Below are 27,955 nucleotides of genomic sequence, written 5' to 3' on the forward strand. Positions count from 1 at the left end.
CTACTTAAACTCAAAGAAAAATTTCAAGTCAAACCAAATATTTCATGTTATGAAAGCTTTTGTTAGAAGAGAGAAAGTAAAAGGAAACTGAAAGAAATGTATTTGAAAAGGCCATTTTCCCTTCCAGATTCCAGCAATGATATGCCACAATAATAATATTAAGGAAAAGCCAGGTTTATGTGTATCGAGTATTTCATGTGTATCAAGTATTTCAGAATATTTTATTTTCTTCATATAGAATTTCTGGTCAGAATACAAAGAACCTGGCTTTATTGCTTTTATATTTGCCTACCTTAGGTAGGATTTTCAGGAATGGGGGTTTTCTTAAGAAATGACAGATAGATGAAAATTATTTTAGTGTTTGATTTTAATTTTTTTTCAGTAATCACAAAAAAAGATTGTGGATATACCTTTGTTTTTTACTTTTAATATTCACTTCATTAGAAGAACTAATTTTAATAGTGATGGAAAGAAAATCATCACACCCTCAAATGTGGGAAAGGGTACCTTACTTTCTACTTTTGTACAGGTTTTCTGAGAAAATATAATTTTCCAGTATTTTTGAAATGAGAATTCAAAAACAGCCCCTTTTCTGAAGAGTTGGTTTAGTCATGCAGAAAGAATGAGAGGGATGGGTTGAGGGCACCGTGGGGATGGAGGGCAGTGGCGTGAGATTTAAAACTAACCCAAGTGGCATGGACTCTACTGCTCTCTAGTGGTGGGACTCCAGAAAAAAATTACAGGGCTTCAGGAATTTCATTTATTCTCTGATGGGATTTTTTTTTTTTTTTTTTTTTGATAGTTTAAACTAAATAGAAAGTTCTTTAATCAATGGACATTACCTTGAGTATTTTGGACAGTCACACTTTACTCAGTCAGAGAACCATCATATGGTTCTTTGGTATTATTTTTAGTTATTGAGAAAAGAATATCAAACAGAATTAGCTCTATAAAGGTGTTGCTGGAAAGTTTTTATTCTTCCCCCTCCCCAAATTCAAAACCAGGGTTTCCATAACTGTAAGGACATTTTCCCCAATCGCCTCCATTTCTTGTAAATATCTACACTTCCTTTTAATATATTAGAAGCTAAAGGAGTCAGAGAAATCTGGCCCCGAGGTGTCACTGTTGCACTGTATGTGCACATGTTTTCTAGCTCTGGTCCAGGAAACCTAAATGGCTGATGCTTCTCGGTGAGCCATATTTTAATGTCGTGTAAGGCTCTTCCATCTGTGACATTAATCTACTGTGTATCTGAAAATAGTAGACTAATCATCAATTTTTTATTCCCAAATTTCCCCTTTAAGTGGGACTTGCACTTTAAAAACTTACACTAAATACATCTTTCATTGATTGAACTCTAATAAGTAGCTTTGATTCTTGAAGATGATTGTATAACTATGTAGCTTTTACAGTGTGACTGTAATTGTGAAAACTTTGCGACTGACAGTCCCTTTATCTAGGATTTGGACAGATGAATAAGAAAATAAAAAAAATGAATAGATAATCAGGGGGAATAAGGGGTATAGGATGTTTTGGGTGTTCTTTTTTATTCTTATTTTTATTTTTATTTTTTGGAGTAATGAAAATGTTCAAGAACTGATTGTGGCGATGAATGCACAAGTATATGATGATGCTGTGAACCACTGATTATCTGATATGTGAATATATCTCAATAAAATTGCATTTAAAAAGAGTATAGAAGTAAAAAAATAAAAAAAACTTGCATCATTAATTAAATTTATTGATTTGTAATATTTCCACTTATCGAATGTGCTTTATAATTACTTATTTACCAACTGACTATATGTGCATAAATCCTTTTCAAACTGTGCAAAAAATTAAAACAAAATTGCTCTGTCTTGTAACCCTATAGTGACTCGCTATTACACATACATAAACATTTACTCAAGTTTATGTAGGGACCTAGTATCAATAGTAAACAAAATAGTAAACAGAATATCATTTGGCATCATCTTGGTTCTACGTAACTGTCCCATGACTTAGTAGCTGGCATGATAATATATTGATATGGGGATTTGCTTGATATTGCCATGGAGAAGGGCAGATAAAACTTAAATCAGCTCCAATTCATGAATATGATTTAAGAAACACAGTGAGTTTTAATACTTGCTAAGTTGCTCATCCTCAGCTTTCTCTGGCAAAGAAAGAATTGAACTGAAAAGATCTTTCATGTAGCTTCCTGCTGGAGATTTATATTTATTGATGACTATGAACTTTTAATGGTTTATTGTCTGGACTTTTGAGAGTGCAGCTCAATAAATTAACGATAATAATCAGCTGTTGTTCATTCATCTCCTTTACCCCAACTCCAAATCTACAAGGTTAATGCTTGGCTAATTTCTTTCAATTAAGCTAGTGTTGTGAAATACTATTTTTGTAAATTATTTAAATACTGAATTCTTTTAAAAACATCACTTTCAAATACTAGTGTCAGAAAATCAGAGTTTTAGTTCCAGTTTTACCACACTAACGTTGAAGACGGCACATCTATAATATAAGCCTGTTGGACTAGATTCTTTCCTAATTTAAAATTTTAATCCTGTTGGAAATCAAGAATTGCAAAGCCTGTTATTTAGTATCAGTTTTGGAAAGATAGCATGCCAGGCTCATAGTACATGAGCAATGTTTTGGTCAAATTTAACAAGATACAGAGATGATAGATAATTGAAATATTAAAATATACCCATGCACAAGAATTTGCCAAGCATGAACAGCCAACTTGGAAACATTTCTGACCATGAGGGTAGACATTTCTACCCTCTCTTTGTGGTTTATACTCTGACTTTCCAATATCAACAAAATTATTTTGTTCCAACTTAGTGAATGTGCCAAAAGCTGACCCAGTGTTTCCTTTCTCCAGCTCTATGTTTCCTGCAGGTTGGATGATGCATAGAGGGTTTCCTTTTCCCTTAGCCTTTTACCTTTCACAACTCAGTTCATTCCTTCTTGAACAAAAATAATAAACACATCCTCTTTACCTTCCTCTCTTTCAACTTCTGTCCAGTTCCTTTAGGAAAACAAAAAAACACAAACAAACAAAAAAACAAAAACTTGCTCTCTCATTTCTCCTTTCCTACTTTGGGGTTTTTCATCCTTTCCTCTCTGCCACTCTTCTCCTTTGTGGTACAGTTTGGAGGAGTAAAAGCACTTTGCCTTAGGCACTCCAACTTTTTCCTCTAACACTTTTGCCAGCAACTACTTTGAGACATTCCTTGTGTTTCAAAGTGGGCTGGGGAGGGGGAAATGGCACTTAGATTACAGAGAGAAAAAAGGAGAGAAAATGTATAGAAAACACACCTACTCACCCTTCCACCTGTCATCCTGCCACGCTGCTATGCATTATTCTGTACACATTTATGTATGCCCTCCTCACCTTCCCTTCAGCTTCCCTCAAGCACACAGGTTTTTTTTTGCTTGCTATCATTTGTTTATGTGCTGAATCCGTAGAATGGGATGATTCACCCAGAAAAGTGGTCAGAGTTGGAGGTGAACTGTATTTCCCTGGAGCTCTGTACCTGTGCTGCCCTCTACAGCCAGGGAGTCTGGCGTGGAGTTTCTGGGTTGTCCAGATGTGCTGGGTCAGCCTGGCAGGCAGTAGTGGTCACGCCAGCTTGAAGCTGTAGGAAGGAAATGGGGCAGCACATAATGTGAGGAAGGTACTGAGGAGGATGAGCAGGGGAGGGGATGTAATTTTCAACTGTTTCTTTGAGAATGGAAGATTAAGACAGCATAAAAGTCAAAAGATTTTTAAGGTGTGATGGGCATGACAACTATTACTTCATACATGAACACATTTAGATTGTTTTTAGTTACATTTTTGTCTGCCAGACTGTGTTTCTTTGAATTTGGACCTTTTATATTTGGGTTACAAATAAATTGTGGTTTTCCCATTGATCATGGTATTATGAAAATTAGCCTTAGATTTCAACTCTACCATAAAACGAGGGATTTGAAGACGGCCCAGAATAAAGTAAAAGTGATTGAAAAGCTGATACATAGGCTATGGGATGTCATGCTTAGCTATAGAAGACTAAGATATGGGTAGGGAAAATAGACTTTATGGAACTCTCCAATAACTTAACTCCCAAAGACTTTGGTTTCATTTATCCAGGTATTGCAAACATCTCTTCTAGATGAAATGGAGAAATTTTGAGAATGAGCTGGGGTCCTTCAGTCTTTCTAGTAAAATAATGGATTGGAATTGAGGCCTTCTTCTGATTCTGCAGTCAGTTTACTCCTAACATCTTTAATGTGCCTCATTTCCTCAGTTTAGCCTTAGGCAAAGAGTGCTCTGTCCACTCACCTTAATTGGGGTCCTCAATGTTATGTCCTTCTTGAGAAATGCTTGTTATCATTGTCACTTCCTACTTTTTATCCAAGGCAAAGTCGACACCCTTTCATTTCCAGGAACTTAGCTCTTATCTGTTTCTCTGTGAGAGGCAGGGAATCATTCTTCCGACAATACTGAACACAAGTGAAGATAATCCCATAGACAGAAAGCATGTCAGTACTGCTACAATGGGATCTGAAGAATGTCCAGATACTATCACCATAAGGAGGGAGCAGTTTGTTGGGGGAGAAGGGAAAGCTGGCGGAGATACCACTGAGGATGTTCTTATGGGCACTGAGCCTCCAATCAATCATCTAGTCCAAGAAAACATTTACCGTCTAAAGTGTCCATGCAGAATACAGGTAAAAAAACATGTATTTCCAGACCAAAGAGCACTCTGGTAATTGACTCAGAAATAAAATGCAAAGCCCTGTGTGTTTGTTTTTTTTATTTATACTTTATTTTGATTATACTTCAAAACAAATATACCCTAGAGAAATAACTAGGAGATTGGGACAATTTACTTGATAATTTAATCCAGAAAACTAATTTCCTCTGAAGTATCTAGATTTTGGCTTCACTTCACTTCTTGATCACATGTCATCTGTCATGATGCCTCTCAAGGGGCATCAGATGGTTCATATACTAAAGGACAAAGGAAATATACTTTTCCTTGCATGGTACTAAATGGTGTCACTGGAATGGACTATTCTAATGAATATTACCAAAGGTAAAAAGGAGCTAAACAAAGGCCAAGTGCTAATTTTTATGGAGATTTATTATTTGTCTGATAGATGCTGCCCCAGTTTGATAAAAAGCAGTTCAGATAAAAGAAGATACACATCTCATATCTTCTTTTTATAATGAAGACTATCTTGGGGCACAATTCCAATCGATTAAGAAGAATTCACATTCCAGAAAGGTTAAAACTATATTGCCAACATCTACTTAGAAAGACATCATGCATTGCCATGGAAACCATTCACTTGTTCTAAATTTTGGTAATGTCTGCAGAAACAATCAACAGTTAAGTTCTAGCCTTCATGTCCTGGAGACCTGGTACAGTTTTTTTCTACTTCCTCAGAGTGAAAAATATCCATGATTTACCACCATTCTCTTATACCCATTTCTGATAACTCAGAGTTTTTTTTGTTTGTTTTTGTTTTTTTTTTAGAGTTTGAAAAGAAGGAAGAGACAGAGGATGCAAACTAGCATTGGCCTCCAGATCTGAAGTTCTGTCAACCAGTTCAGAAGTACATTATTCTCAGTTTCTTTTTTGTTTATCTGCCTGCCTCAGAATGATGCTTTCATTCATTTTATAATCACTAAATCACATTCCTTGTTTAGTAAGTATTTATAAGATTCTCAATAATTGAATGCAAAATGTGAAGTTTTCTAAATTCCATTTATGTCTAAAAATTAATTATAACTCCACGTACTCTCTTTTCTTTCCCATTGTTCCACTGCCTCTGAGGAAGTTCATTTTTAACAGTTCCAAACAATGGCAGAAATTGTATCAGATTAGGCTTGAGGCTAATGATCTTCCTCTACCTCTAAACTAACTTTCTCCTTCCTTCTTTCCTCCCTCCCTACTTTTCCTTCTTTCCTTCTTCCTTCCCTCCTTCCCCACCACTCCCATTTTGAGCAGAAGCCCTGCACTAATACCTTGAGTAGAGTACAGAGCCCATAATGTAAACAAAATAAGGCAATATAGTGCAACCACCTGTTATAAAATGGCGAGTTTTAGAAAATGGGTAAGTCCAAGATACAGTGATGACAAAAATGGTGGAAAGATTGTGCTGGGAGTGGAAGTGGGCTTGTTCTTTAATTGTTCTGCTGTGAATATTTTTAAAAAATTATATACCACAAAATAAAAAATTATATATTGCCTCATACTTTTGGGAAAAGGCGGGATATATGTTACCCATTAATAAACTACTTTTATCACTAGGGAGGTTTCATTTCTAGGTCTATATAACATGAAAATGAGAGAATATATATTTAGAAAATATTGGACAATTTGATGACTTTTAAGCAAAACAGCCATAAATGTATGGTGACATTAATATGCAATAACAATGGGCTATGCTTATACAGTACTTTAAAATAATGAAGACTTTCACATCCATTACATATTTTGACTTTCAAAATCCTGGGAGGAAGACATTATACCAAGAAGAAAGCAATTTAGTGAAACTAAGTATCTGGCGCTCATAAAGGGCAGATTTATGACTCTAATTCCATTCCCCACCACCCCCTTTCAGATTTGGAACATTTGCATTCAAATTCTTTATTAATAACTAAGTTTCTAATCTCTCCAGTATTCAGAATCCCCATATGAAAAGTTACGCTACTTCTAATAATTTTTTCTTTTTTCATCCAAAACGTGAGAAATAGATAAGCTTCTTAAACAGCAAAATCATGGTAAATATATCACAAAAAAAACATGGTCCATGGCTCGTAAAGGAAAACTTACCAAGGTCTTCCACACTTCAGAGCTTCCCACAACTTTCCCATGAGCATACCTATCTGTGAATTATCACTTCTGTACAGGTGATTAAAAACATGATCATTCTTTGGGATCTCAACTCTTTAACTGTTTAAATGATTCTTGACTCTTCACTGTCTTCCAAATATTTAGGGAAATGAAATGTACAATTTCTTTCATAAAAACCCATAAAACATTTTACTACCCAGTGGGAACTGAGAATACAGTTTATGAGAGTACCCCATTCAGTATGCACACCTAGAAATTATGCTTTTGTGTAGTAGTTGCTTTCCAGTTCGAGAAGCAGCAACTTGCATTACACCCAAAGAAAGGTATGCTGCAGTATTCCAAATAGAGGCTTCTGTTCTTGTAACCCTAACCTAAATCTCAACAGTATGAGCTTTCACAACCAGATCTCATAGACTTTGAAGCTTATTTTATGGGCCATATATGTGATCACGGGTTGGCAGAAGTTCTCTTTGAGAGCAAATTTCCTTTCTTTGGCTCTGTTTTAGTTCATAAATACAATATACCAGAAATGGGCTGGCTATTAAAAATGGGGATTTATTAGTTTACAAGCTTACAGTTCTGAGACTGTGAAAATGTCTAAATCAAGGCATCAACAGGAGAGCCGGTGATCCGGGACTCCTCTGTCATGTGGCAAGGCACATGTGGTCTCTGCTGGTCCTTCTCTCCTGGGTTTTGTTGCTTTCAGCTTCTGGTTGCTTTGTCTGTGGCTTTCTTTCCTTGCTTCTATGTGTGTCCTTTTCTCTCAGCTTCTGTCTCCTTCTCTTGTCTTCTGCATCTTTCTCTCTCTGTGTCATCCTCTTATAAAGGACTTTGGTAAGAGGGCTAAGACACACCTGGGGCAGGCCTCAACCAAATTAACCTAATCAAAAGATCTCACCCACAATAGGTCTACACCCACAGGAATGGATTAGCTTCAAGAATGCATTTTCTGGGGGTACATATAGTTTCAAACTATCAAAACTCCTTAAAAATAAAAAAAAATTAACCACTGGAAGTACATATAATTTCCACCTTACATTTCTCTAATGTATTAAGCATCAGTCATTTAAGAAATGATATATAGAAGAAAAGAAGCATTGGACTGACAGTCTGATCTCACTGACTTCCTTGGGAAGTTTGTTTAGTCTGCTAAGGTATTTATTTTCTCTTCCTCTCTGTGCCGGTCTGAATGTATTATGTCCCCCAGAAAAAGCCATATTCTTTGATGCAGTCTTGTGGGGCAGACATAATAGTGGGGATTAAGTTGGAACGTTTGAATTAGGTTGTTTGCATGGAGATGTGCTCCACCCAGCTGTGGGTGGTGACTCAGGTGGGATACTCCCATGGAGGCATGGCCCCACCCATTCAGGGTGGGCCTTGATCAGTGGAGCCATATAAATGTGCTGACCCAGAGATGGAACTCAGTGCAGCTGTGAGTGACGTTTTGAAGAGGAGCAAGCTTGCTAGAGAGGAATGTCCTGGGAGAAAGCCATTTTGAAACCAGAACTTTGGAGCAGACGCCAGCTGCCTTCCTAGCTAACAGAGGTTTTCCGGACGCCATTGGCCATCCTCCGGTGAAGGTACCCGATTGCTGATGTGTTACCTTGGACTGTTTGTGGCCTTAAGACTGTAACTGTGTAGCGAAATAAACCCGTTTTATAAAAGCCTATCCATCTCTGGTGTTTTGCATTCTGCAGCATTAGCAAACTAAGACACTCTCTGAAAAGGGATAGGCACATGCCTAAAAAAAGGAGGAAGATGAAGGATTTTATTTATACAAACTAATTTAACTCAGAGAACTTGTGGAGGAAGGTATTCTATGAGTCATGGCTATTTTGTAAATTCCCAATTACTTTTAAAACTAGATAGTTGGCTTTATTGTACAAGCACTGAGCTTAGATTGATGATGAAACATCTCACTAGATTTAAACTATGCCCATCCCCAATATGTGTTATTTAAAATATTAAAGAGTGACACATTCACTTCACAAACCAAGGGCACCCTACAGTTTTCAGTTCTTCTGGAATCATTTTGCTTTAGTTTCCCTTTCTAATAGAAATTATGAGGAAGTTTCTAGAATGAGAACGTTGGAGGGCATTTTCCAAGTTTAGTTTGAAGCAGGGATATAAATTAATATCAGAGAGAGCACACTCCACTCCAGATGCCCACACAAGTCACTATTTGTACCATGACAGCCCTTAAGTTACAGTGGCTTGTAGTATTAACAGCATTTCTGCCATTTAGCAAGCACCACTATGTGCAGACACTTCATCTCGTTTCATGTTAATGGTGCAGTAAGATATTATCATCTCCATTTTACAGATAAGGAGGCAGAGGATCAGAGAGATCAGCTGCCTTCTCCTCAGGACCAAGACAGGCTATGGCCCCAAGGCCTTGAAAGCCAGAGGCCCATGCTTTTTACACGAGTCAGAAAAATCTAGAGTTGCTTCAGAATAGGACACTTATCAACCATGATTTACATTAAATGCAAGACAAAGTGGGGGCCAAGACATGGTTGGCTTCCTTACATGAATACCCATAACATACAGAAAGGACAAGTTTTAGAAAAAAAAAAAAAATCAACTACTGAATAGAATGACTGAGAGGAACCTATAAATCGATGTGGTTGTATGGGACAGAAGTAATTGCCAGATTTCAAGTCTTCCAAATGGCAACATATATTATAAATGTAAATTTTAAATGTGTAATTTATTATTAACCCTAGGATTGAGGAGCAAAAGGTGAGAAAATCATGCACTGTTTAGTGTAAAAACTAACCACTTTTTCTTAAAAAGGAGCCAGCATCTTCATCATCAAATAAACATCTGGCAGCAGATCTCCTATTTTGAAGGAAACTATATCCAAAAAAGAATCATATTTTTCATACTCTTTATTTTTTTTTTATTAAATTCAGTTTTATTGAAATATATTCACACACCATACAATCATCCATGATATATAATCCACTGTCCACAGTATAACAGTTATGCGTTCATCACCACAATCTATCTCTGAACATTTTCCTTACATCAGAAAGAACCAGAACAAGAATAAAAAATAAAAGTGAAAAAAAACACCCAAATCTTCCCCCCATCCCACCCCATTTGTCCTTTAGTTTTTATCCCCATTCCTCCACTCATCCATACACTAGATAAAGGGGGTGTGATCCACAAGGTCTTCACAATCACACTGTCACCCCTTGTAATCTACATTATTATATAATTGTCTTCAGGAGTCCAGACTGCTGGGTTGGAGTTTGGTAGTTTCAGGTATTTACTTCTAGCTATTCCAATACATTAAAGCCTAAGAGGTGTTATCTATATAGTGCATAAGAATGTCCACCAGAGTGACCTCTTGACTCCATTTGGAATCTCTCAGCCACTGAAACTATTTCGTCTCATTTTGCATCCCCCTTTTGGTCAAGAAGATACTCTCAGTCCCACGATGCCGGGTCCACGTTCATCCCCGGGAGTCATACTCTGTGTTGCCAGGGAGATTTACACCCCTGGGAGTCGGGTCCCACGTAGGGGGGAGGGCAGCTCATACACTTTATTTTTAAAATATAGTTAACAAATATATATGTATCTGATTATAAGAAAAATAATTGGTGTATATAACAAAAAATACTATAAAAGCATCAAAACAAAATCATTCTGAAGCCAAAACTAGGAGTTGCTGGTTGTGCTTTTAACAGTTTACGTGTCTAACTACAAGGAAATGAAGTTCATGGGAATCCACATTCCTTGGACAAAGAGAACTCATAAGTTAGTAATTTTTTTTTCTTTAAGTTCAATCCAGTCTCTTAAATAGCTGTGGTAAAGTGTATTTCCTATACACTTAATTATAGTAACATATATTCTAGGGTAGCTACTTGAAGAATTGAACAAGTTTATAAATATCTGAGTGATAACTGGCCAACCCAATTTGTACCTAGTGTGAGAATTCAAATCAATTTATGTCAGATTCTACTGGCAAACTCTTCTTTTTAACTAACATGTAGTGAGTGAAAATGTAAACCTACAGTTTACTTCCTTAACAGATCACTTGTTTTTTTTTACTTCCTTACTGGCTTGAGAATAATCTTTTACTGATGGGGCTGAACATATATTTTAACATTCACAGAAAGGACAACCACCAAGACGTTGTAATAGTAATGTTTAAAAAATCAGGTAAACATTTAATTATTTCATTTATCTTATAGGATTATATTTTTTTCCTTTTAAAAAATAAGTATGTCAAGCTGTTTTCGTGTACGGTGTTGCCTCACTCTAACTTTTCTGGAGCCAGAGAATGAAGATATTTTATATTCATTTGGGAGATTTTTATCAGCACACTTTAGAGCCAGCAGGGTGCATAATTAGGTATGCCTGCCATCTGCATAGCCCTTCAGGTGCAAGAAGCATTAGCTTTATTTAATATTACCACAACATTCATTTCACTCCATTAATTTATGTCAGTGGTTCTTTATTTCAAACTAGGATTGCCAAAAGTAAAGCACTGGACCCGACGACCCACTTGTGATTTTAGTGAAAGTCTGGCCTGATAAACAACATGGTAGCAATCCCAGTAGCTACGAGCCTTAAGAACAGGAATCAGTTGGCTTGATTCCACATTTCGAAAAAAGAAGTCTATAAACAAAAAATTCCTGGTTTTGGTATGATACAGTTTTTCCAAAGAGGGGGCACATGGTAAGATCATCATTTCAGGTGGCACTCTGAGAAGGCATTAGAAAATACTGAATCACATAATGAGAAAGGTATTTTCTTCTCCATTTTCTTTCCATTCTTTTATGTCAAGGAGAGAGTCTAAGGCGGGCCAACCTTTGTTACTGTTCCTTTCTAACAAAGAGAGCAGGCCTCAAGTATTGATACTTGGTAGACAGCAGTATCTTGTAGAATTTAATAATGTTTTTTTTTTTTTTTCAAAGTTACCTTATATTTATGGCATATAATACTGGTTTTCCATTTAAAGTACAAGATACAATTTCTCTTTTAAACACAAGTTAAAAAATTAGTCTACTTTAAAGACAAACATTTAGTAACTAATAAGATATGGAAAACAATGAAGGTTGTATCCAAAACAACTGAAATTTTGGAAAAACTGATACATTGATTTGCATCTAACCTCAGAAGACACACAATTACACAAAAATGGAAACTGAAGGCCATTTAAAGAAAACTACTTAATTTATATTACTTTATGTCTTTTGGGATATTACAACTAATATTGCCATTTCTTGATAACTTGCTCTGTGCATGGTATTAATGTTTTATAAACACTATCTCATTTCATTTTCCAAAGCAAAGGTAAATCTGTAAATTATACTGAATGGAATAAAGCATATTCAGATTAAGGAAGTTTAGGAGAGTAGAACCCTGAATGCCAGATATTTCAAGGTAGAAACTGCTGTACAATTTCTAGTATATCAATAAGAAAAAAACTTAAGAAGAAGAAACATGTTTTCTAAGATAATCATGTTTGTTTCTGAAAATATGCAAGTAAGGAGGACCAGGTGCAGGGAGAAGAAAGGATTACATACGATGCTCACAAACGACATAACCTTTTCAAAGGATGTTCAATGTTAAGTGAACAAGCTGAAGCTCCCTCCTAGAAGCTGCATAATGCAGTATTTTGGAAACTTCAAGAAACATTTTCAGAGAGGCAGTTCTGTGATCATTACCATAGATTTGCCTCCTTCCTTGACAGAACTCCTTTTAAGGGCCTAGTATTAAACCTTTCAGTATTGGTCTAAGATAGATAATTAAAATTTAAACAAATAAAAAAATACAATTTTTCCCTAAATCATGTTAAAATGAACAATATAGAACACATATATTTTGAGGTGGAAAGATGCTGCAAAGTCAAAGAGATAAAAGTCACTTTAACAACATATGTTTTCACTAGTTTTCATGTGCTTTCATTTAGAAACAACTTTTTTCCTCTTAAGGCAATGAAGGGCAATTCCGCCTTATAAGCAACTACCTTTAGAAAGGGACGAAGTTAAACATAAAGCCCCAGTTTGCCAAGTTGACAATATCTTTGCACAAATCAAATGCATTCCAGAATATTTGTCACTGACATGAAAAAACACACCAGGACTGCGCGGAAAGCAGGTGATGATAGTTTTGACATTCCCACACCTAGACGGGAGGGGGGGGGGGGGAAGAAGGAAAAAAAAAAAGGAGAAGGCATAGTTACTCTTGTCTCCCTGCAGGCATCCTTTCAACTTCTCTGTTCACTCTGACTGAGATCTGAACACAGTAACTAAATCACCGCCTGACATTCTCAGACAATAAGCTAGGTGATGAGATCCAAGGCAGCTTAATATAGCATATTTCAGGAGAGGGAAGAGCTCCCTTTGCTTCTTCATATCTAGCAAGATCTGCTTTATCAAGATTCTTAAAACAAACAAACAAACAACCTCTCCTTTTTCTTGTTTTATCTTTTTTTTTTTTTTTTTTTATGCTCCTAACTCTGTCACTGCACTCATCTATGGATCCTACTGGCTTGCTTTATCTCATTGCTACTCCTGCTACTACAATCGGTCTGTGCTGAATTAAACACCTTTTTTTATTTTTTAATTTTTTGGAGGAGAGATGAAGAACATTAGGAATGTACAGTAATCTCCAGGCTGATTTAATCAAACAAGCAATCATATTGAACCTGTACAGACAACACACTGTTTCGGTTTGGAAGTGGCACTAATGCTATAATAGTCAAATCTTTATTTAAATTCTTTGCTCAAGCACTTTCTTCCTTCACCAATACGAGACAATAATTTATTTTTTCACTTCTCTCCAATATTGATGAATCTATATTTTTTTAGTTTCAAATTTAACATTTTTCCTTCTTCCTTACTCCCTTCTTTCCTCTTTCCCTCTTCTTCATGTGCTTTGACTTTGTTAATTAATTTTTAGCAATTCGGGAGGGAAACTTTTCCCAAGTGTTTTTATCCCAACTAGGGCAATCCCACTGTTTCCTTCTGTTTTCAGTATGAAGGCTGCAGCTAGCCCATGGAAACAATTTAACGCATGAACTTTAACCATTCATGCATTCAACAAACATAGAGAGCCTCGCCAATTAGTCAGGTACAAGGATAGTAGGTAGGGATAAACAAATACTTAAGATACCCACTGAGCTGTTTTCACTGACTCCAACATATTCTTTCAAACTTTAATGTGGTTGGTTGACTTGAACCCACAGTGTCTGCCAGAGTGTCCCCTGTAAAAATCTTTGCTGATTCAAACTTAGAAAAGAGGGCAGTACAGCTTTCAGCAGCCATTCTGAAAGAGTGCTGGCAGCCTTCCTTCAGGCAAGGCTGTTAAGTGATATGTCAATGGATATTTAAATAAATTTTATTTCCTCAAGAACCTCAATTTACAATTATTAGTTGGAGAGAATGTCACCCAATTTGTTGCAATTTATAGTTTTTACTTATTTATTTTGTATAACTAAGAATAACAGAATTCTTATATTTCGGAACTAGATGGAAGCTTTGAGATAAAATAACCTATTGTTCCACAGACAAATCACAGGACTGCACATGCTCATTATCTAATTTGTAGAATTAGAACAAAGGCTGCCCAATTCTTTGCTCAGTGCTAACGTCAGACTTTTCATATTTATTAATATAAATTTCATCACGATATTTTCCCACCTGAACACACTTTCGCTCTTCACAACCGTAAAGAACAACTTTTAATATTTTGGCATTATTAGCACCTCAGGTAAACATAGACAAACATACTTGGTCTCATGGCATCTCACTTTTTTTGTGCTTTGTAGATATTGTATTTTTTTTTTTTTTACAAATTGCAGGTTTATGGCAACTTTGCATCAAGCAAGTCCATCAGCACCATTTTTCTAACAGCATGTGCTCACTTCATGTCTCTCTGTCACATTTTGATAATTCTCACAATATTTCAAATGTTTTCATTATTATTATATCTGTCATGGTGATCTGTGATCCTCGATCATATATAAGATAGTGAGTTTAATTGCTAAATGCTATGGGTGTTCTGACTACTCCACTGACAGGCTGTCTCCTACCTCTCTCCCTCTCCTCAGGCCTCCCTATTCCCTGAAAAACAACAACGTTGAAATTAGTCCAATTAACAACCCTACAATGGCTTCTAAGGGTTCAAGTGAAAGGAAGGGCCAACAACTTCATTGTTGGCCTATTTTAAGAAATTGTCACAGCCACTCCAACCTTCAACAACCACCCCTGATCAGTCAGACGCCATCAACATTGAGGCAAGACCCCCCACCAGCAAAAAGATTAGGACTCACTAAAGGTTCAGATAATGGTCAGCATTTTTTGGCAATAAAGCATTTTTTAATTAAGATATGAACATTGATATTGTAGACAAAATGCTACTGCATTTTGTTTGTAAACATAACTTTTATATGCATTGGAAAACCAAAAAATTCATGTGACTCGCTTTATTGCAGTATTCATATTATTGTGGTCTAGAACCGAACCTGCAACATCTTCGAGGTATGCCTGTTAGGTAGAAAGCTTCTTCTCTTCTTATGATGTTCATTATCTTTCTATGAATATTTAGTGTTATAAAAAATTCTGGACATAAAAAACACTGAGTGTTTTATAATGATGTCATCCAAAGTTCCTCTAGTTGTAACTATGGACACCATGTTTCGGTTAGGCATGATAAAAACCAATTTTAAATTATAATCTTGAGTAATATAATAAAACTTCACCCCAGTAAAAAGAAAAAAAAGCCAGCTTCTTTATTTGTGCACCACTTTGTTCACTTATTTATTCACTTTGATTCCGCATTTACACAAAAATGCTGTAATAAAATATCTGTACACTACTTCTGTTACAAATATAGATAATATTTAAAGTGTCTTTATATATTCTAATGTAGGAGTTTCACGCTCTAAAACGGGAATGAACACATGATAATTCCTCACCAGTTGTCTCAATAAACAGTTCCATCTGTTTCCTTTAGTCTTCAACTATTGTATTATAAAATGTTAATATAAGGCAATGAAATGAAGTTATGTTAATCCCCTTAATTTTTCTATCAATTTAGTAATGGCATACAACCAAAATAATTACCAACACATTGCTTTTTTTCTCTGTCATTAAGATTAATACTAATTGGAAACCAATTGCATAGTGCAACAACACATTTTTAGTGCTGCGTAACTTGTCAAAATTAGCACTGAAATATTCTAGGATCCTTCCATGTTCCTCCATGATTAGCATGGCTGCTTTCAAGAGGAAATACAGTCAGCACAGGGTAACATCATTGCTTCACTTATAGCAACAGGAAAATATTTTATAACAGGACAAAAATGAAAATGAATAGTCACATCAGCATTAAATATTTTCTTTACAAAATTTAGGAACATTGATTCATATATTTGCTATTAATTCAGTTTTAGAAACCAATTTTAGCAGGAAAATACATAGATTATATGGAGATGGGAAGATGTAATATTTTAAAACATTCACATTTTTTAAATAGTGAGAATATTTTTTAAGCTTTTCAATGGAAAGTTTGTTTTTCCTTTTCTTTTACTGTTTGGGGTTGGGAAACAAGACTTGCAAAATTAGGCATTTAAAAAAACTCTCTAAGATTTTCTTCTTAATTTTATATTTTCATTTTCACCCTAAATTACTGAAAAATTTACTCTATGGTTAGGTTTAGAATTATTTTTCTTTTACTGCTATTTGAGCACATAATAATTTTTGTCCATGTGGACTATAAAATGTCAGATATCTTCAGAAAGAAAGATTGGATTTTCTTATGCAAATATTCCTTTTCTTTGAGTTTAGGCTCACAGAATGGAAGGGGAAAGGAAAAAATGGTGCTAGGCTGTCAGCATGAAAACTATTTGCATATGAGAAAAACAAACTTAAATGTTAATCTTTTCCCCTACAGTTTTGAATAGCCTAATGAACAGAGTATGGGAAAAGTCCACCAGCACAGTTCCATTCTCTGCCTAGTGTGGTATGTAATCGAGGGCTTGGGTTGGCTCTGTTCTGGCAGCCAGTTCAGGAAAGAACCATCAAAGTGACAGTGCCCTTTGTCCGCTTAAGGATGGCAACGGCTTCTTCATGGGTTACTCCTTCTAAACTCTGCCCATTTACAGCAATGATCTGATCGCCCCTCTTTAGACGCCCATCTTCAGAGGCTGCTCCCTGCAATTACAAAGTACACTTGTTTACTTCTCAAAGAATGCTGCCTCACAGCCACACAACAGAAAAAGACCTATACAAGAATGTAAGCTACTCTGCATGTACACACACATTGCTCGCAGTGCTCCACGGGTCTTCTACAGCTATTAAGAGATGATGAACATATACAAAGGGGCCTTTTTCCTAAAAGGTTTGAGCATGGAGATCCCAATTCCAGAGACTATTCAGCAGTCAATGGATTAGTTGGATGTGTTTTTGGCTGTTCAGCACAGCAACTGGTGAGAACTCAAATTAATCAAGAATGTCAGGAAATTGCCTGATAGAAACACAGAAACCAATGTAAGACCTACAGAAAGACAAAAGGATCATGCAGGAAAAAAATGAGTTTTACAGGACAAGGGCTTGCAACCCACAAAATCCAAAGGTTTGCAGAAGCATGAAGCCGAAACTCAGAGCACACAAACCACACTGATGAGGGTGGGACAGGGCACTAGACCTGATTTTAAACCCACTGCTAATTCTAATTTTCTGTGGCTTTGGCAAAAAAACACTCAAATTGCCTATTTCTTAACTACCAAGGGTAGATGGGTTCTTCATATTCCTTATGGGCCTTAAATGATTTAGATTAAATACAGATATTGCTCTTTGGGAGAAAACAAACAAACAAGAAAACTTTAAGGCATGCTTTTAGTAGGACAATTGTGCAATTAAATATAAGATTAAAAATATGGAAAAGTTAATGAGGAATCCATAATGATGAAATTCTTAAAATATGTTCTAACTAGCATGCTTTAAAGAAATTGTTCCTAGGCTTAGGAAAAGGACTGCCTAACTATTCCATATACTGGCAAACGCTCTCTGTATTTTTGGACATATCAATGGCTTAAAAAAAAACTTCTGAAAATTAAGCCTAGGGCTAGTCTGCTGAAAGTACTAACTAATGGTTGTTTTTAAAAATAACAGAATGTAACCCCCATAGGTGGGTACCTTAAAGAAACACAACACTAATCTAAAGTCCCTGTATCAAAGCTTTCAATGGGTTTTAACATAAGTTTTGCTCCCTTGCACTGTAAAATTATGGGATTCTGGCTCTTCTTCTGCAGGAAATTTTGTCCGATTTTCTAGTGCCTGAAAAAATTTGTTAACAACGTATTACAAAAATTATATGGGATTCTATTATTTTAAGTTCTTCACCCACATTAAAATAATGATGTTCTAAACATCCTTAAGATAGAATGATATATTTTATGATGCAACTATATACAAATGGTTTTTATTTTTTATTGAATAGTTAAAATATTGTTGGAGATAGGGCTGCCAGATACTCTTCCAATTTTTTTCAGTAGCTACTTTTCTATCTTAGTCAATGAACTTTTATTTGTAAAATAAACCCCTGGTTAATTCACCTGCACATGTATTTTATGTTCTTTTCTTTATGTATTATATATTCCACAACAAAAATAAATGCTAAGAAAAAAGAAAAGCCAGTGCTCTGAAGCACACACCACCAAAACGTCCCATTTTCAAAAGAAAATCAATCACTGCAACTCCTTTTCAAAGGAAATAAACAGGCCTGACTACCTAACTGAAATTCATTAATATTTTTACATATATTGTTGAGGGTTCCCATGGAATTTCAATTTGAGCCTATTTTCCTTTAAATGTAACTAAACCACAAATTGGACAAAATATTTAATGACCTGTTCCTGTAGGGAGTTCCGAAAGAAAATGATCAACTGTTAACCATTTGGCGTTACCTCAGGCCATAAACTAATAAGCCAGCTGCTGACCACTATTAATGAATGTTTGGGGGAAAGGAGGTGGTTAAAATGTGCAAGCTTACCTTCGCAAACACTGTTTTAACATAAATGGGTAAGTCTCCGTGAGGGCTGCCATATCCTCCTACTATACTGAAGCCCAAGCCATCTGGTCCTCGGTCTAGCATAATAGCCTTACACTGAGGAGGTCTACAGAAAAGGGGAGGAAAAAAAGACGTTTTGAATTTTTTTTATATAGCTCGTGAATCTGACATCTACCTAGAGCTAGCATAAGTCTGTGTGTTGCTGATGGTGGGTATATTCTGAGTATTTTTGGGATTCCTAAATTGTCAGTACTTGCTGTGCTCAGTGTTCTAAATTTACATAATCTAATGGAATCCTACTTAACACCCTAATTCTATTACCCATTTACAGTTTCCTTAAACTACCATACTCACGCATGTTCTCATTGCATGTAGAAGCTCATTCTTTTTCCAGTTTATTTAAAGTGAGAGGCTAAAGTACAATGACAATCATGGAGTAAGTTATAAACATCAATATCCCAAAGCTCAGAGAGAAAAATCAGTAAAAGGAATGCAACAGCTCTATCAGACTACTTAAAAATTCTAATGCATCCCTCTCTTCTCTTCTCCCTCTGTATTTTATCTAATGCTTTTGTATTTAAATGTTGGGTAACTGAATTTTTTCTACCAAAAGGATGATTTATTAAATGAGTAGGCAATGTGGGAATTTTTAAAGGATAGATTTGTTCCATTTCACACAGGATAGGAACTTTAAGACTAAAATGTCCCCCAAACAAACTCAGAGCTGAAAATGCATGCAGGGTAGTGGCATCTATCCTCTATCTGCTCGCCTATCTGTCCATCTATCTATCTGTCTGTCTGTCTGTATATTTTTGATGACCTAAATCCATGGCATAGTTATTTAACACTTAGAAGCACTTGGGTTTCATATTTTGCACCTCATGTCCAATTATTTCACTATTGTGTGAACACTAAGAACATGGGGCAGAGGGTGCAATTTCAGGGGGATTTTTCGTAAGTGACAGATGATATACAAACCAAAAGATATGAGCTCACCCTAAATCATCCTGAAATATACTGCTTGATGTCAGCCCTGTGAAAGAAAGACTGGAATTGGCAGGTTCCTGCTGATGACCCGTGACCACACTCACTTCTCCTCCGGCAACCACCTGGGCAAAGGATAAGTAAACAAAAGGAGAAGAACATGCTCACACATCTAGGGACACACCAGCAATTTTTCCTCAAAAAGAGGATTTGGTTTAATGCATATACTTAATTGTCAACTTAATCATATCTGTCAACCCAAAATATAACCAGAGAAAGAAATTTCACAAGGTCCAGTGTGCTCTTCAACTGACAGTAATAAAATTCTACTAATTCAATTCTACAAAAGTTCTTTGATGTGTTTAAAACATGGTCTCATATGAAATTACTTTTTAAAGATCTTTGGTATAAAAGTTTATTTACACCACTTAAAGTTCTAGCAATTAGTCATTTACTGCGAAGGCCTTGTATTTTTTTCCCCTACATATAAAGTATGAGACAATAAATGCATCAGGATAAAAATGTTAGGGAATGTGTTTCAGAGGTTCTTTCTTGGAACTATCAATCATTTATGCTCAAGAGAAATATTAAATAAAATAACAGCAGGAGATTTAATCATTTTTGCTACTTTAACATCAAAGCCCATTTGTCCTTAAGCTATCCATATTCTGAAAAGCGCTTGGGATAAAAGTCTTACCTGCATTTCAATGGAGCCAGAGGCATTTTTCAATAAGTTAACTGCTTGGGTGTGAGTCATCCCCTCAGTAGATGTGCCACAGATAGTGACAATCCTATCCCCAACCTGCACGGGGGAGAGAGAAATAGCCACCTGCTAAAGCAGCCACAGGAATGGACATTCCGACACGGACAGTCATCTCCTTCTCTACCTTCCACATCCTTGCAGTTACAAGACATCTGAGAAGCAGCGACCACAAAAAGAGTTCTACAGTCTCCAGCAGGGGAGAAAGTCACTCTTCCCTTCTCGTCATTTCTCCTGGGTAAGACACTACTTCCTACTAAAATAATAAAATATCTGATATGATTTGGAAATCAGAGTTTCTCTGAAGATATTATTATAGCCATGAGACATGACTCTAACAGGGCTTGGTGAATGACGGCCCACAAGCCAAATCCAGCCCACTGACTACTTTGGTTAATCAAGTCTTGTTAGAACACTCATCTGTTCTACTGAGCTCTTGCACATGGCTGTTTTTGTGCTACAGTTCATGACAGAGTTGAGCAGTTGCAATAGAGACCCATATGTTTGGGTCTAAAATGCATATTATCAGCCTGTTGCTGAAAAGTTTGCTGACTCCTGTGCTAAGTGTACAATCAGTTTTTAAGGGGCAGACATAGATTTAGATATCAAAGGAGACTGAACCATTCTTGATTTAGACACTGACCTAAGGTTATTATGTTCTGAGACCCTGTTTGAGGCATGGGGTCATACACATTTTACTTTAGAGAGATTAAGTTATTTTAATAAACTTTCAGAGCTGGGCAGTTAGCACAAATACCAGTATAGAGTGCTACATTTGGATAATCCCTCAATTTTGCAGCAAGTGTTGCACAGTTTTATAACAATGTAAATCATTTTTACATTAAACTTCTAAAAAACTTATAATCAAATGCAACATAAATGATAAATTTCATTTAAAAATGTTAAAATGGCATTCAAACTAGTGAAACATTTAAGGAGAAAAAAATACTTCATGCTAGTGTTCTGAAAATATTTTCTGTTTTCTTTTAAATTGTCCCACAGAGTTTCAAACAAGAAAAAAGATATATTAAGAAACAGGTGGAAATCTTCCATTTCATTTACTTACAGATGTGTATACAACAGCATCTTCTCCTTTCTTTAAATTTTCTTTATCTTTTACCCAAAGAAACCCTGCTGTGGCTGGATTGGCTGATTTAAAAGCAGATATAAGCATTTAGTCTACCTTGCAACAGTTGGCCAGATTCAAAGGGTTTAGAAAAACTTTCACTGCATTTGCTTGGGCTGCTGCTTGCTACTGGCAATAAAACTTACTCTGAGTTTCTGGGTCTGAGCTGCAACTCCAGTTGGGTGCATCATTGCAATAAATACAGGAACATCACCAAGTGGGCTGCCCACTCCTCCAGCAATGCTGATTCCCAATGAGTCAGTAGGTCCCTGCCATGGAAACAGAGAAAATATTTTGATCAAAGTGATATTTTTAATTGACATTTGTTTCGTTGGCAAAATCTCCTACACTTAACTCTGATGTCCTAGGTGTGAGGCTGGAAAATGTGGCTCAAGAAAATTGCATTACTTTATTTGATACAGGCCGTTAATGTGAAAATAAGGTCCTTAGAGTGGGAAAATAAGCATCTGTTCAAGAGGTAAAGGTCACCAAAGCATGCTAAATAAAAAGCATGTCGTAGGACTGAGAGAAAGCAGGTAAACTGATGAAGTGAAAAGACCACAATTTTTGGAATCAGGGAGACCTTTGTTCAAAGCTAGGAACTCACACTTAAAAACTCTGGGACCTGAAGTCCACATCTCTCAATGGATCCCTAGATCTTCATTTTCAAAATGGTGATGACAAAGCTGGTCCCATAAGGCTGCAGTGACTATTAATTGAGATGTTAATGACATGAAGTGTCTACAGGAGAGTTCAGCACATAGCAAAGGCTCAATAAATGGTAGCTACTTTTATTTTCCCTCTTGTATATGGCTGCCAGGGGCATCTGTTTTAGGAGACCGAGGACATATCTGATGAAGGCACAGGCTTACTTATCAGTACAAGAAGCAGGAGAGAGGGCAATATTTAGTGTGGGACCAGGATGATGCCATTTTTTGAACTACAGAATATGCACATAATGATTTTTCCAAGAAAGTGTTATGGCCAGGAAATTCAGCAATGCTTGCATTGTGCTATTTCCACGACATACAATACATATTTCTCAGACGGGTGTTTTAAAACAGTAAGACAGCTATCAGGAAAATACATATGCAGATGTCTTACAAATCAACAGCGTTTAGTTACCTTTTTTATTTCAACTGTTCTTAATCCCTGTATTTCAGATGGCACTGTAAAGGTGAAAAAGATAAAATAAAGTTATTACAGCATTTTTATGTCTTTTAAAATCTTAAGTCTGTGCCTGGAGCTGGCTGGTAGTACAAAGGGGATACCCTAACTTCTTTTTTGGGGGTGAAGAGGTTGCTCGAAGTTACTAGTACAATTAACTAGATTTGTCTCACATAGGAATTTTTTATTTCTCCAGTTAGAACAATGTACATACTATCTCATTTCTTCCTATTTCATTTTAAGCACTGGTTATATAACTTTATAATCCACTTTGAATGCGTCAAGGACAGAATGTGCTTTGGATGGAAAGACATGTGCACAGTTGAGAAAAATAAATCTGTGTTGCATTAAAAAAAAAATCCATGGACTTGAGGGCCTAAATTTATAGAATATTAGTCACACTGAAACAGAAACTGCCATATGGTTAATTTCTTCAATTTGGACAACTCTCAACCAATGCTCCAAGCCAGGGGAAAAAAAAAAACCCAAAAAACCCTGCATCATGATTTCATGTAATTAAAACACAGGAGGGTTCTATTAATTTTCTCAATCAAAATTTTTGCAATCTTCATGGAAAAGAAAGGCTTTATTTACTGGCATCTTCTGATGTCTTCGTGTTACATTAAACAGAGAAAGAGAATAAAATCAAATACACCAATCTGCTTAGTAAGAAAAATTACAGGATCCCAATTCTTATCTTTTGTATATCTCATAGGGTGGTAAACATCAAATGGGAAAAGCTGTCATCAGCACAGCTTTGTGTTGGTCAGAAGTTTTTGCCAACACACCATTTGTGCAACTATACTAGGGAATAGGATGATTTTGGGGGAAAGAAAGCTCAGAGGTGATTTAAAATAGGAAACAAATCAGTGTTGATGGCCAAAATTCAAACCAGTAAATCATTCTGAAAATATCAAGCCAATCTTACATGCATTCTTCTTTGAACTACTTTCCAAGGACTCAGATGTACTGGATCCAGAAATTGGAAAAGTGAAAGATGACAGGCTGCCTTCACTCACCTATAAATATACAACAATTATTTTGGAAAGTTTGGGAGTAATAATACCCCCTGAATACCACTTTTTTTAAGAGTCCACTTCTTTTAATGCATCTAGAGAGAATATCTGTTAAGCAATGATGGCATCTGATAATTTGAAGTGCAATTTAAATGTAGTTTCTACAGTTTTGTTTTTTTTTTTTTCCTCTTTAAAGAAGAATTTGCCTAGTGGCATAAATGAATTGAAGTTAACACGGTGGATGAAAGTGACTCCAACCTACTAAAAATTTTCATGGATTTTCATAATCTTATTCAATTTAATCCTCCCTAAATTTAAATTGATGATGTGCATAGACTGGAACTTAAACAAAAACTGGAGAATTAGATCAGCCAACAGGAAACTAATAGCAATAATTAAGGAGCTGAATAAGGGGTTTTTAAGGACAGTTGATGAAAACAGGCCTTTGTCATCAGAAGATAAGATTGAGGAAGGGATTTGCCAAGTGTCTTGGACGGTATTTTTATACATGACAGTTAACACGTACAGCTCATAAGATCTTCAGTTATATAACATCTTTTTCAGTTGACTAGTGATTGATAAATGCTTGCTGTAAAATACTAAATAAAAATATGCTACCTTGGCAGGCTCTTCATAGAGAGGGTGGTTAACTTTTGAGAATATGTTTAGAAGAAATCATGTCAAAAAAGAGGAATACTTGAAATAAAGTTCCTTAAAATCACTTAAACACTACTCAAGGTCTGCATTTGGCCGCCCTGTCTGCCCTCATCTCTTGCTCTTCTCTATCTCAGACTCCACACCTCAGTTACTCTGAGCTACAGGCAGTTGGCGGAAGGGGCCAGGCTTTCTCATGCTCTTGGGTCTTTGCACATGGTCCTCCCTCTTCCTTGAACACACTTCCAAGGATTAATTCTGAGGTGCTCTTTAGACTGACTCATTTCAGAGACTGTTTCCCTAAATCATAACACTGGCTCTATGCAGATCACCTTTGAGCAATCTAAGCAACCAGTGCTTGCTTCTACCAGAACACCTATGCATAGTGACATGCACTTGGAGTCCCTGTTTTCTCTACTTAAACTGAATTTCTTAGGGGCAACAACTACAATTTTTAAATTTCTATATTCTCAGCTCCTGCCACAGTTCTTGGCATCAGCAGGTGCTAATTACCTGTGTACTGAATAAGTGATCAATTCATTTATTTGCAATAGCCATTATAGTCCTAGAATACAAAAGAACAAAAACAAAACAAAACAAAAACTTCACATCAAAAATCATTCCTTATGAACAAAGTTAATTTCTTAGTTTCAATTATTATTATCAGATCTTATCTCCCCAAGGTAGGAGTGGCAGAGATAGTAAAGAAATAGCTATTAAAAAACAAACATTTTTCAAATGTCAATTTCCTGGTTTTGATATTGCACTATAGTTATGTAAGATGTTACTACTGCACACAGAGCATTCTTTACACTATGTCTGAAACTTCCTGTGAGTTTATAATTATTTCAAAATAAAAAGCTTAGAAACAAAGAAAAACCACAACAAAAAATAACTACTAAAATAAAAACTAGTCAGTCCCAAATTAGAAGTTTGGGAGAAGTTTAGAATATGTCAGGGACATGTCTCAAATTCTAAATAATTTCCACTTCCAAACACAATTGTTTTCCCTTCTATATTATAGGTACCACTCTAATTGGAACTTACATTAATTTCAAAGACTAAATGTAGAGTTCCTAGATGTATTGAAAAGAAGTTCCATGACAAGGCACAGATAAAACAGCTCAAATCATAAAGCCTCCCAATAATTGGAAAATTTTTATCCTGGTTTGACCCTGGAGCACTTCAACATGGAAATCCTCATCTAAATTATAATATAAAAATTTGAAGACAGTCTAAAATATAGCTTAGTTTAGACAAAACCTAGTAGCTAATTTAAAAATGATCCCCCCAAAGGGATTTAGTCATTAAATCATGGAAGAATATGACTCAAACAGATGCAGTAATAATTATTTAACAACCATATGGGTTCATTAGGCCATGTACTCCTGGAATTTCTATCAAATATCAACATAATTTTGAACTAGAAAGAATAGTGCTCCTCATCAGACAAAACGAGTAATAAAGTCAAATATCTTATTTTGTCATTTTCTTATTCAACTGACTGTAGCATTTTGGTCAGCTCATCCAAGGACATTTACCTTTGCTATAAGGTCTGGGTTTGGGAGCATATTTGCTCTGGTGTCTGTAACACTAAAGGTTAACAGTTAAAAACACTCAAGGAAGAAACAGTGCTTTCTTTTATCTTCTCTTGGCCCTATGGTCTAGCTATTGAACTGGGACCCTTAAAGAACATGCCAAAACAACAGTAGGCAGTGGCTGTTCACAGACTGAGTTCACGTTTCGTTGAAAAGATTACACAAACCGTGGATGGAGCCGAATCACTCCTGACAAGGAAGGTGATCTCTTATTTAGATGCTGTAAGAAGAAAAGGTCAGAAGAGAGAATAGCAGTTAACATGGGAAGCTAAAGAGGGAGATGGGAGGAGAGATGCTCAGCAGGGGTATATTGGGTTAGATGGCAGTGTGCCTTGTACCTAATGCCTTGGTAATCTTTCACAAAATCTTAAATAATACATCCATTTTTTGGTGGTGCTTGATGGAGTTGGATCTCTTGTGGGAATGTGACACAAGTGCTGAGTGCTGCTTCAGGGTGGGTGTGGGGGGCATGGAGGGAGCAGAGGCCACTGGACGCCTGGGCAGATCTGTGGTCACGGCAGTCTACGATTCCTCAGGGTACGTGGACTGCATCACACCGATGAATTCCACGGCGACTCACCTGGCTGCTCTGAGACGGCCTCCTCTCTGAACGGAACGGGCCAGCTTTGATCCTTCCCACTTCCAAGGTTACTGTGCCTAGAGAACACTGAAGGAGTGGCTGTTTTATGGAAATGTTTAAATGAAATGCAATAACCACCTTTAGAAATATATTTTGCCTTTCAAGACTGAGTTTTTCAAAGACATCTTCCTTTCGGAATGTCCAATTTGGAGCCAGGTTACCTCCAAATCCTTTGCAGGAAAAGGCTTTTTAAAAACATTAAAACGAATAAAAATAATAATAAGCAGCAACATCAGTATCTGTCTTAGTACCTCCTGATTTAGATAGAAACTGTTTCTACCAAGCAAAGAGAAATTGAGAATTGAGCAATTATCTTATGAAACACAGATAGGCCAAATGAACTGAATAACTCAGGTTTAAAAAGTCAGAACAAAAACAATAAAACCACCACCACCACAACTTGTTTTACCCTCCATTGCAGAGATATCCAGATAACTGGATAATTTCTCTGTCATCACATTGAACCTGAGTAGACCTATTATACAATACTTAAATAAACCATTTTGCTATAAACACAAAACATCAAACAAGTATTGAAGATAATTTTTCCATATCCCATTACAAATAAAAACATAGGAATACCAGGAATGCCATATAGTCTAATAGGGAAGCTGCACAGTGAGGTATTTGAGACTTGGGGCTTTTAGGGTCAGACATGGTGGTTTAAATGCGGACTCTGGGATGTACTAGCTGTGTGCCTTAATAGCTGTCTAAACTTGGTAACTCTTGTATTCTGCATTTTTAAAATGCAGAGACCATTATGGGCTACTGTGATAAGTAAGACATCTACACACAATGCTTATCACAGGGTCTGGCACAAAGTAGTATATTATTAGGTTGCTTCTGACTGAGTTCCCAAGGGATGTGTTACTCTTGAACATGTTGATCATGAATCAAACTTTGGAAGTTCAGAACTCCACCTGCAAGATCTATAAGTTGGGCTGTTTGTTTTGCTTGTTTCTTTGTTTTTTGCCAGGAATTTATCAAACCCTTTGTTGAACCTATTTATATTTCCAGCTTGTATAACCACAGAGGTAAATGAGCTCCATATATTAATTATGCACTTTATAAAGTTATAACATTTTTATCTACCTATAATATATCTTTTTGAAGCTTCGAGGGTTTCTATTAT

General features: G+C 36.1%; 1 protein-coding gene across 8 annotated transcripts in view; it reads right to left on the bottom strand.

The window, feature by feature from the left end:
• Positions 1 to 15,572: 15,572 nt before the first annotated feature.
• The window catches only part of MPDZ (multiple PDZ domain crumbs cell polarity complex component), a 202,607-nt gene continuing 190,224 nt past the window's right edge, over positions 15,573 to 27,955 (bottom strand). For 7 of the 8 annotated variants that reach the window (XM_037851251.1, XM_037851252.1, XM_037851253.1 and 4 more), the window contains 8 exons: positions 26,764 to 26,850; positions 23,844 to 23,934; positions 22,874 to 22,917; positions 21,895 to 22,017; positions 20,560 to 20,664; positions 19,875 to 19,987; positions 18,861 to 18,984; positions 15,573 to 17,020 (listed from right to left, as the gene is read on the bottom strand). In XM_037851251.1, the coding sequence (XP_037707179.1) occupies positions 16,874 to 17,020; positions 18,861 to 18,984; positions 19,875 to 19,987; positions 20,560 to 20,664; positions 21,895 to 22,017; positions 22,874 to 22,917; positions 23,844 to 23,934; positions 26,764 to 26,850 (834 nt within the window). In that variant the 3' untranslated portion in view covers positions 15,573 to 16,873. Of the gene's footprint in view, positions 17,021 to 18,860; positions 18,985 to 19,874; positions 19,988 to 20,559; positions 20,665 to 21,894; positions 22,018 to 22,873; positions 22,918 to 23,843; positions 23,935 to 26,763; positions 26,851 to 27,955 lie in introns of those variants that run through there. The other variant, XR_005219116.1, reaches the window with a different exon arrangement.

This window comes from Choloepus didactylus, chromosome 10, assembly GCF_015220235.1.
Source record: "Choloepus didactylus isolate mChoDid1 chromosome 10, mChoDid1.pri, whole genome shotgun sequence".
NCBI classification, from domain to species: Eukaryota; Metazoa; Chordata; class Mammalia; order Pilosa; family Megalonychidae; genus Choloepus; species Choloepus didactylus.